Source organism: Cylas formicarius, unplaced genomic scaffold (assembly GCF_029955315.1).
Source record: "Cylas formicarius isolate icCylForm1 unplaced genomic scaffold, icCylForm1.1 PGA_scaffold_12__32_contigs__length_19106922, whole genome shotgun sequence".
NCBI lineage: Eukaryota > Metazoa > Arthropoda > Insecta > Coleoptera > Brentidae > Cylas > Cylas formicarius.
This window is the reverse complement of record NW_026844225.1, coordinates 2,905,887-2,917,919: the sequence shown is the minus strand read 5'-3', so window position 1 is coordinate 2,917,919 and position 12,033 is coordinate 2,905,887. Positions and strand designations below refer to the sequence as shown.

At 30.0% G+C, this 12,033-nt stretch overlaps 1 protein-coding gene across 4 annotated transcripts in view; it reads right to left on the bottom strand.

Moving 5' to 3' along the window:
• LOC132708654 (integrin alpha-PS2) overlaps positions 1-12,033 on the bottom strand; it is a 179,598-nt gene that overhangs the window by 34,035 nt on the left and 133,530 nt on the right. For all 4 annotated transcript variants that reach the window (XM_060681116.1, XM_060681117.1, XM_060681119.1 and 1 more), the window contains 5 exons: positions 3,698-3,873; positions 3,423-3,632; positions 2,332-2,434; positions 547-793; positions 333-499 (listed from right to left, as the gene is read on the bottom strand). In XM_060681116.1, coding sequence (XP_060537099.1) covers positions 333-499; positions 547-793; positions 2,332-2,434; positions 3,423-3,632; positions 3,698-3,873 — 903 coding nt within the window. The remainder of the gene's footprint in view (positions 1-332; positions 500-546; positions 794-2,331; positions 2,435-3,422; positions 3,633-3,697; positions 3,874-12,033) is intronic.

Here is a 12,033-nt window from a genome sequence, read left to right as displayed (position 1 = left end):
ACGAATTTGAGACACATTGCCTTGTAGCATCTGTAGATAATCATCTCACATCTGACATCGTTGCCGCAATTATTTTAGGAGTTTTTTTGCAATAATTACGTAACTACATATTTTTTTTAATCTCTACCTAAAGTGAGTTGTTTTAAATAAATTTTGCAGAAGGTTTCAAAAGTTTTTCCAAGTTTTTTTTTATTTTTATATTGGTGATTGAAAAAATAAATAAATGATAATCATATAAATATTCTATTTAACTTTTTGCTTCTGAGTTTAGACGAATAAAAATTCAGTCCAGTTTTAATATTTGGCATCAGAATCTTCAAGCAAATACTAACTTATTTGAGGAGGAATTCCTTTTCCTCCATATTTAATGCAGAAGTCAATGGTGGTGCAGGTGCCTCTCTGTCCGTTCGGTAAATTGCAGTTTTTATTTTGAATGTCAATCTGTTTCTTTTGAGTTTGGAAACGCACAAACGCGTCGACGCGAACCACAGGCCTTGCTCTGAAAAACATCGTAAGTCTTACAACCCACACTGCATATCATGTTACCTGAAGAAGAAAACAGAATCGGATAGATATGCGCCGACAGCTAAATCTGGATAATCGTTCCCGTCCATATCTAAACCACCTCCAACAGAAAACCCGAACGTAGCAATTGGTTTACCACTCCTAGTTTGAATGTCTTCCGCATATATTACTTGACCATATTTTTTGAGAACTCCGTTGACTGATCCGTAAAAAATGTAGACAGCACCTTGACCATTTGGACCATCGTAAGGGGCCCCCACAGCAAAATCTAAATACATATATATTATGGTCTGTCTCAAAATATAGTCATGGCCTATCATAGACGTTGTTATTAGTGACATTAGTGTCATTATTTGTAAAGATCTAAGAAAATTTCGATGACCAAATGGAGGTGAGTAACTAACCATAAAAAAAGTGTCGTTTGGGTAATTTGTGTTTGGAAAAACACCATAAACTATGGTTTGTACATGGCGGATGTCCTACGAATTCTTCTTTAATTATTACCGAATGGTTAAATAGAAAATTTGGTAATAAAAACTGATCCATGGTGGCCTCTTAGTTCGGCAGATATCATCCCATTAGATTTTTTCTTGTTGGGAAATTTCAAACAGAATTTTTAGAGGAATCGACCATTTAATAATCTTTAAGAACTTAAGAATTCAATAAGATTTTAAGATGGACACGCATGTTTAATTTTTTTTTCGTATTTTTTCTTGGACATTCCGCAGCTTAAATCGTGTTATTCTCCTACACGCGCCCCGAATCATATATTCCAAATCTTATTCTGATAAATTAGAAAACTAGTATTTTTTAGAAAAATAAAAAAATGGCAAAACACTATTAGGGTTAGGTATATATTACTATTAATAAAAACATTTAAGAATTTCAAAACGAGTTCAAAACAAAATTTAAAAATATATATGTTTTATTCGTTACGCTTTTTTGAGTCACCCTGTACACTTCAAAATAATTTAGAATTGTGCATGCTAACAATGTTTATAACTATTGTATTTACCATTTTCTCATACTGAGATCAACTATCTTTTATTCATCTATCATCTTTTTATTCATCATTTGTTAAAATTTGTAATTTTTCCTATTTTGCTAGATTGTGTAGTTATAAATTGGTTAAAATTAGCCCATAATGTTAATATTATTATTTATTTTAATAAGCTTTTTTTTGCTTATCTAGGATTACATGTTTCTCTTCATTAGTAGATTTTTGTAATCATAATTATTTATAATAAAAATTGTGCTATTTAAGCTACAATTAGCTGTGCCTTGGCTACTTAAAAAGAATTTGAATAAAATTTTCTAATATCGGTTCTACAAACATAAAACTTGTGTTTCGCTAAAATGTCTTAGTTACTTTTACAGATTTTAAATCATTTGCGATAGTATTTAAAATTATTGAATGAAAAAAGTGAACTATTAATACTTTTCGAGAACAAAGCTTTTTTGTTTTAATATAAACTGTTTTGATATTAGGCATGTCGCATGTCTTTTATTTCTAAACAACTTTTCTTAATAAGATTTGACTCAATTTTTGTGCAAATATTTTAGATGCACTTAATATGATTATGGAAAATGCACCAACTTTTGGCATTATTAGTATTTTAGGTGTTAATAAAAAAAATTCCAAATGTTGCAGACTTTAATGAGCACAGGGTATATTTCGTTTTTTCAATGTCTTTGTTCCTTAAGTCTAACATCAGAGAGGAAAAGAAAATAAAAATGTTCTTGAAATCTGAATGCTAGATATAAAATCCTAAAAAATAAACACTTTGTAGTAACAAAAAATATTACCATCATATCCGTCTTGATTCATGTCCCCCAAAGAAGCCAAACTCAAACCAAACCTTGACATAGAATTTTCTCCGTCCAAAAATGATGACTTATTAAAGCTACCCTGAAAATTGTTTTATTATGTTACTGGGAAATGTAGAATATAAAATTATTCAAAACTTCAACACTTCATAACATGGATGTGCTTTTTGAGGCACAATTTTCTGATATAATTGTCATAAGTGACACTAACAGGATTTTGAACTTCCACTGTCTTTAAAACAGAGATGGAAGATAAAAACCGAAAATCTGAAAATTTTTAGTAATTCCATTTAGACAAAATCTACAGAATTCTAGACAAATTTAATCAGTACACGTTCATCAAGTCAGAGGGAACTACTATATCCTTATTCGTTGCTTACAATACAGATAATATGCTACTCAATAAGTAGTTCCAGAAATTCAGCAGTTATCAGTTTAAGTAACCATTCAAATTATCCAACTGCTATTGGGAAATCTGTATTATTTCTTAAAAATTAAAAACGTCCCATAAATGCTCCCGAATCTTGTGAATATTATTTCCAAGACAAGTTACTTATCAATGGATTCATTCATCACACCAGTTGAGAGTATCATGTGTTATTCACAAAGAGCCTCATTGGTATTAATTTAAGCCTTCCGCTGCCACCTGATGATTAATTGCCTAATATTCGCTCCCCCATCAAACTTAGCCCTCTCTGACCCTCAACTCTAAGGTTTTTATAATGACCTTGCGTAGATCTTTATCGCGATCACTCCTGTTGCAGCATGCTGGGATATGTGCCAAGACCAATTGATAAATAAGTCATCCCTGCTTCATAGATTTTAGTTCATTGGGAACGTCTGTTATTGATATCTTAGGCATTAGGGTTTACATGGCCACTACAGGCGTTGTGCTGAGAGTATATTAAGCAACAAGTGATCCTAGTGTTGAAATTAGTACAATTTCGATATCACTAGACACCACTGACCCAAACATGGCAGTTTTCAGTAAATAGGGACAATGCAAGATCCAAATCTTCTTAGTGCCATTAAATAACATTACGTACCAATATTATAACAAAAACACTTACGAATCCTCCACCCTGGTAAAACACATATACCCTTCCCACGTCATAGTGGCCTTCCGTGTTAGGTTCGGTGTGCATTGGGGCGCCGACGATGAGATCAATTTTCTTATCACCATCAACGTCTGCCGCAGCCAAACTATATCCGAAATAGGACCCCAGTTGGTTTCCCGAGATGTTTTTGTAATTGGTTAAGTTCCAGGAGAATAGTAATATCTGCACAAAAAAAGCTTACTGATCAGATGAGAAAAAAAACATGTGATTGATGGTGAGCAACCTACTTTTCCATGTAGATCCGCACCCCTAGGCATACCAACAGCAACTCCCTGCTGTCCGATTCCCTCAAAATCGCCGACGATGGCAGAATAACCTAAATAGGAATCATCATCTTCCTTTTTCCCTTCTCTGGTCTGGAAAACGGCTGGTCTGTTTTCTAAACTTTGTTGGTGAACGGATCCTGTAAATACGTGGAATCATTTGTTTTCATTCAAGTAAAAAGTTATCGTTATTATCGTAATTATATTATAATTTCGCTCCCAATGGTGCTGAAAACTAAATGCTTATTTTTCTAAAACGATACCGGTGGCATTTGATTTTTCAATTTATAATTTATTGCAATTAATAGGTACATATATATCAGTGGATATTGCCTGACGACTTAACTTGCTGGTTACACACAAATAAACACAAAAATTATCGTATCACTTAATAGGTATGCAACAAATATTCGTAAAACAAAATTCAAAGATATTTTCCTATCAGTTATAGAAGTTCCAAATGGTCTTATGAGTCATTTAACTGTTAAAAAGGCCATTACAGCAATTGTTTTCATTTAGGAGGGTTGAAGCTAAAGGTACGTGACCAACTTGCAGAATGTCCAGCAAAGGACCCATTACATGTCGTGCTGATCATTGCCTTGCACACTTTAAGATATCGTCATATGGTAAGATACATCCTATGGTACTCTCAAATGGTCCTTGATTAACTAGGGAATTCGTATTGCCAAGCTAAAATTTGGCAGAGATCTTGTAAATTGCGAGGTCGAAGAATGGTCGAATGTCCTCTTTACAGATGAGTTCAAATTATATTTATATACCTCAGATAGGCGTATGTCTGTATATAGACGACCTGAAGACCTGGAGAGAATTTTATTGAGAGGTAGATTTTTGATGGATGCTCTATGTACTACGGATTGGGGAAGCACATCTCACCTTTTTGGGCTTTATATAGGGCACATTTTGATTTTTATGTTAACATTGCAACTATGAACTGGCCAGCAAGAACCCCTGAATTAAATCCGATTGAGTGTTTTAGAATATGTTAACAAATGGCACAGTAAAACGTACATTCAAAGTCTTTTTGAGGGACTCTCGAGGTGTATGGCAGTAATAAGGGCTTCATGGAGGAAATACACGTTACTAAACAGTTTATTGCAGCTTAATTTGTTGGTTTTTTATTTTAATTGCATTTTTGAATAATTCAAGTTTTGTTTCAATCTGGTATGTGTGCATAATTTTTTAATATGGATTGAATTTTTGATTATTACATTTCAAACTGTTCATATCAGATATAAATTATTACATAAAAAAATACAGCGATGCAAACATATATTTTTTAAATTACAAGTGACGAGATAATTTTTGATGGGCGGGTATATGTACCTACTAAAATACATTTCTGCTAATGAAATAAAATTGTGAATTACATATACAACAAAAATAACAAAAACTGCAAAGACATGTGTAAAAACAAAATAAATCCTACAATGAAATAGACGGATTCATGAGAATATTAAAAACAAAAATAAAGTTAATACGGAAGGGAAAAAATCAAAACTTACAAATAAAATTAATGGTCTAATTAAAACTACTTTGAGTTTAACTTTAACAAAAAATGAAACTCGGAGTTCCAACTTACATATGCAAAATAATAATTTGAAATGAATAGGGCTATTTTATTTTATTTATTATAAAGTTTTCTTTTAATTCTAAACAAACTAGACTAATCAAAACTAACCATAATGGCGTTTTAAAAGCAATCTTGTACTTCAAGGATGTCATTATTTCATAACTTTTGAAAAATCAGCATGTTGGGACAATGCGTTCTTTATTTTCAAAAACTAGTGATTTTTGGAATAGATTTACAGCTAAATCTTCCTATAAATTTGCAGTAAATATCTTTCAATAAGAAAACGAATCCATAATAAATAATATACAGGGGAAGACTAGGCAATATTTAATGCGGTGAGTTCTGCGATCATTTTGTGAAAAAAGTTTCCAGAAAAGCAGGTGTTAAAGTTCTCTTTTAAATAATGTTTTTTTAAATTAATTCAAATATCTTTTGAAGGATTTATTTAAAATATGTCAGCGTTTTTTCTAATGATAAGGGGGTGACTTGACCCCAAGTAAATAGCAATTAAACTGTGGCGTCAGGGTGCGATATATATAAAGTTTATTGATAAAAATGTACGGAACTGACTTTAAACTAATTTTGATTCTTCCCTGAGATAGAGCGACTAAAACTAATATTTTCTCGTATCTTGATTCATTCACCAGATAAAAAATAAAAAAATAAAAAATATTCCAGTAATTTTTGCAAACGATATTACTAAAAATACCTTAATAATTCTAATAGCAAAATATTATAAAAACTGTTGAAAATGAAATGTGAAAAGAACTTTAACACCTTGGGAACAATACATTGCCGGGAAACTTTTCATGATCTGAGGAATCACACCTTTAAATATTGCAGGGTCCTTTTTTAACGCACCTGTATATAATAAAAGCTTCCTTGTGGGAAATATTAATTGTTATTTTCAAGCCTGCATACATTATGTTTACCTAACATTAGATATAAAATATGTCAAAAAGCTGTTCGGTATTTGGCTACCTATGTGACCTTGTATACCAACTGTGTGCATACAAGACCAATTTAAAATAAAAAGTAACAATGCTTTTATTGTATTTATTTATTTATTTTAAAGGATTAGGATTGAATAGAATAGAATAGAATGTGTGTGAAAATATCTTGAAAAGTAAAAAAAATGTTAAAGAATAGTTTCACAATTTACTATTTCTTAGTATTATCAAAATATGATTTATTTATTAAATCATAAAGCAAAATGGTCTTCATAAGTTAACATAGTTTAGGTTCACGTCATTCAGGTTAAAATTAAATGTTGCGTTTTTTTTTCTTAGGAAAAAATAATGAACGAGCATTATCGTACTTTATAATATCTTTATATAATCTGCATGTAAAAAGCATTCACCAATATCGAATAGAAAAACACTAAAAGGAGTGGAACTAAGTGTGATCCCTGGGAACACCCGCTGTTAACACTGCATACTTTCTACTGTTCTTAATAGAGACATATTGAGTTGTACCACTTAAATAGTTCTTAAAAATGCCAAGGAAGAACTTTCTAAGCTTCTCCGACTTCAGCCCTTTCAAAGTGGTCAAATATCTTTCTAAATAAGAAAGTAGTGACCTGTTTTAAAAGTTTTCAACCATAATAAGAGGTTCAATAAGTATTTTAGAAAAATGATTTTAAATTCCAGAAGATATTTCATAAAAATGATGCTAAGCAGTGTTGCCAAACTTCGTCAAGACTTTATATCTTCGACCATTTTTGGGATCACATTTGAATTTCCTCTAATTAAAAAATTTCTTGTGGTTCTTTTAAAGTTGAGATATTAACAAAAACAGAAAAAATCCATTTATTGTCTTAGCATACTTTAAGTTTCTTTCAATATTCTCGAAAATCCGCATTTTCATTTTTTTTATTTAATACAATTAATTATTGCTATCTTAATCTAAATACATGATTATAACATAAGTAGGTTTTCTGACACCAAGCAATGGTATATGGATTATTTCTCATGATGACTCCACACACACTTTTGTACTAAAGCTAACTGTTAAAAATGATTGCAATTATAACTATAGCCTGAAGCACCACTAAAATAAATCAAAACTTAACACAAAACCACATGAAACGCATCCTTTTAATTACGTATTAAATTTGTTTTTGAGAAAACTAACTTCAAAATAATTGAGAAAAGTTTTGAAGTTTAAGTTTATAAAATTTTTCTAACATAACTTAATTGTAATAATTTACTATATGAGTTGTTACTGAGTTATTGTTATTACTATACCGGGTGGCAATACTGGATGGCCTATTTGAAGTATCTGGCTAAGGAATCAATGGAATTAAATTATATAGGGTTTATGTATTTAAAATATTTTCAAGTATGCATTGTTGCCGTTTCTATATAAATGTGGCAACATCTTGCTTAGTTTAAATTGCACCCCCTGTACATCATTTAATTTTTCAATTCTTCTCAAGAAAAAAAGTCAATTTTGTTCAGGTTTTCCTATACCTACGTCTGTCTTGCCGTTTTAGAAATAAAAAATAATATCCCAGATTTTTAAGCAATTTGGTCCATTGTGAAGACAGTTCCTAAAAGGGCTCAGGCATTCATTACATGCATATCTATTCTATATTCTATATGGAAAAATAAGGTTTTTTATGGTAGTTTTAGAAACACGTTTCATTGATTTTTTTAAGTGTTCTTTTTTAAATATTTTTTCCTTTTCGAATTCTAGGAAAAAAGATAAGTTTCCATATACCTGTATAGGAAATAAAATAATAATTAATTTTTAAATTGTACTAAACATTTTCATTTAATTTTAGTTTCTTTACCACTTCAGGGTGTCCAAATAGTGTATGAAAGTAGTATATTTCATTTATGATTTGTTTTAGAAAAACATATTAAATACAAAAGTTATAGATAAACCAAATTTCCAAATATATAGGGTGATTCATAAATGTGTGGAAATAAACTAATATATTTTTTTAAATAGAACATTATTACAATAGTAGATACCCTTTTTTATTCTCAAGCACTCAATGTAGGGCATAACAACCCAAGTTCGGCTTTCTATTCAATTAAAACGTGAAACCATTAATATTTGTTTAAGGGTCCATATTACTTAAAAATCTAGGAAATTACTTTTTATTTCGACAACGGTAGATATAGATAGATATAGGGAACTCCTCTAATATTTAAAGTCATGTTTGAAGCAAATGTGGCTTTTTAATTTTTATTTTTTACTTTAGGTACAATTTTCAATATTTTTACCAGTCTTGGAGATATAAAAAAATGTGTTAATGTGTTAATTTAAGTTGTCTTTATTTTCACATTTTTTCTAAACTGTCACGAATTGTAACTAAAAAACTTAAATTTTTAAAAGGCAAACAAACTATAAGTAAAATGTGTTTTGTGTGGAAAATAAAAAAAATGCGATTTCACAAAAATTTCCTTCGACCTTTAAAGGTATCCATTATACCCATATGGTATTGTGGTTCATTTTTCACAGTAAAACCACAATGCAAATTTTTTTCCAGATAATTAGGATAGAGCCTGTATATCACTGTTCCCATATCACTCAAATTATCAAATTAATCAAAAGCAGTCGTCGTAATGAAGTTTAGAAATAGTTTCAATAATCAAAAGTTAAAAATTCAAATTAACACTAAGAAATATTAATATTTTTGGAAAAAGTTCACATATAATTAGCTGGCAAAGAAATCAAAAATTCATTCAAAAATCGTTTTTTACGCGTAATGCATACAGTTTTGCAATGTAGGTACGAAATTTTATACACCAAATTCTTTGTCCAAACATTGTTTTGGTTTTCCAGTTTTTAGGTTTGTTTTCACGTTAGTTTGAACTTGTTTGACTGCGCTTGGAGCACGTGCCATTAATTTTTACCTTTTACACATGTGTTTGAACCTGGCTTTAAACTTTGTTTGGCGGAAAAATAATGTTTTGTTTTTGTCTCCTGCAATTTTTCATAAATCTCATATTATATATTATATAAATTGTAAAGCATTGCATATCGAAAAATAATTTGGATCTGTCAAACAGTTACATTTTATAAACAATTTATTAAGCTAATGAAGCTAATTGATGTATTTATGAGTAAAATACTTTTTTAAAAATATTTTAACAAACAAAAACACAACAAAAAATTAACAATTCACCTGAGACAAAACAAAAATACGATTTTTATACTAAGTGTTATCTGATCTGAAAACTTGTTCAACTTACAACTTTTGACACGACTTTGCTTTATTTTAGTGACTTTATTAAAGTGATATCACATAACATATTATGGGGAGACTTTTGAGAGACAGATTGTGTTTTCAAAATTCGAAAAACGATTCTTCGAACTTTGCGTTCTGCACACACTACACAGTAAGGATCACTGCAAGCGTGATTTAAACAAATGAATATACAGACGGTGCCTTCAATTTTCATCGATCAGTGTTTAATGAATGTGCATGATAATAAAAAGTAATGAATTTCGACTTTCAGATGTCGTAGCATCATAATCCTGTATTAACTTTATTGGTATTAAATTGTATCATAAAATATCACCAACTTTCAAAAGCAACTGCAAAAGCAAAAACAATTTAGAACTTTGATAAATGATTGCTTCTATAACTATAAAGTTTTTTTCAAATGCAACTATGAGAGAGGCATAATCTATTACAAATTTTGAATTGTATGCTTGTGTGGAACCCTTTTGCACATTTAAGCTGAAATGTGCTGGGACGCAATAATGCATGTTAAACGTGTCTCTTATAGTTAACATGCGTACATTTTCTAGCATACGATGTAATTCTTGCTGTAAAAAACGAACCAGTTAATATTAAAGGTAAAAAATGGGTCCCAATTAAATAGTCATTGATAATTGTTAACCAAATTTTTACAGGCCACTGTAATAATATTTTCAAATAGCCATGCATCAGTATTCAAATCTGCTGCCATTTTTCTTGTACTGTCTGCGGTTACACAGTAACTCCTGAAGTTCGGACTTCGGAGTTTTGACACCGGTGTCGGCCGGTGCCAAAACTCCTATTTTCGAAACTTCCAGATTCATCTCGCCTTTGATGAAGCTTGGTAAACCAGCTCTGATAAGGAGTCTATGCTTGTGTATAAAGACGACAAGCATAAAATGCATAGTGTCGTTGACAATTATTCAATTCAAAATAAATTTTTGATTAAACTGGTATTATTTTGTATTCAGAATAATTGAACAACGCCAAAGAAAGCAATAAGAAGTCACAACAGCCTCTTATATTTTTTTTAGCTCGTTAGTATTATGAAAATGATTGCAGGAGACCAAACGTTAATATTCATTTAATTTTTTTATTTTATGTTTCATTTAGATTTTTCGATATTAATGATCGAAAAAATCTAGTAGACTGCTGGCATAAGTTATGATAGAAAATACATTTTTTTCAACCCCCCGGTTTAGTTTTGACAGAACGTGCATTTAACTAACTTGTGGCAGAAAATTCTTGAACCACACTCTATTAAAAGAACTATTTAGTGTTACTACATGAAAATTTTAAATGAAACCATTTTTTAAAATTTCTTTTGTGTGTTGTCAGTTATTTTAAATTTGACGTGATGCACAGACCAAATAAGGAAAATTAAAAAATCATTAATGTATCAACATTTAGTTTTGGTTAGTTAAATACTGGAATAGGCTGTGCACCTAAGGAATAAATAAGAAGGAATAATAAATAAGAAGGAATAAATAAAAAAATAAAACAATAACTTTCATTTTAATTGCCTTGAATATTAGCAGTACTTTTTATTTATTTTTGCTTATTTTGTTATTTAACGATTAGCTGCAATTGAATAAAATAAAAAATTAGTCGATTGATATCACTATAGTTAAACAGATTTTATGAAATCTTAAATAATAAATAATTAATTATTTTATCTAAGGTTAATCACATTATAATTTATTATTTAACAATATTTCCTATTTTTACAGGAACATATTCGGTTTTACTGTAAAGCATGAATCTTTAAAATAAATATCAGACAATTGTATCGAATCATACAAAATATTTAAATGCTGTAATGCTTTCCAATGATTTTTTATTGTTGAAATAACGATAATAACTGGTTTTATTTTAAAAAATGAAATGTAACTCTGTTCGAGGAATACGGAGTAGAATATACTTAGACTTAGATTTAGACTTATTTTCTTTAATAATAAGGTAGGGTTTTTCCTGTGTATTGATTTTGGTGTTTCGGGGTATATGATGTCGCTAGTGTATAAAGAAGTAGGTCATACTAGCCATAAGTTGTGGCACAGGATTGAAAATGTCGCTGAATCATTTCGAAACGAGGAATTATCTATTTTAAAATCTACCTTTTTTTGTTTTAGTTTAAAATTAAATTTTTATTTCCATAAAATTGTTTTCATTGACAACTCTTATTGAAAAAATCTTAAAATTAATAATATCAAAAACGCTGTTAAGGTTTGTACTACCATATTACCTCAGTTCTATGGTTATTTTAAAATTGATGACATAACAAAATTAAATTTTGAATATAACGTATTTATATATTGAAAATTTATAATCCAGCGGCGGCTGGGAACGAAATTTAAAAGGTATACCTTTTTTGTGTAAAAAGTTATATCTTTACTAAAAATCCGCATAGACGAATGCCCAATAGGCGCAAAGTAAAGGAGGTATCAAATGCACGAAAAGTACCATACATAGCGCCCTCTACAATTTGCAGTAGAA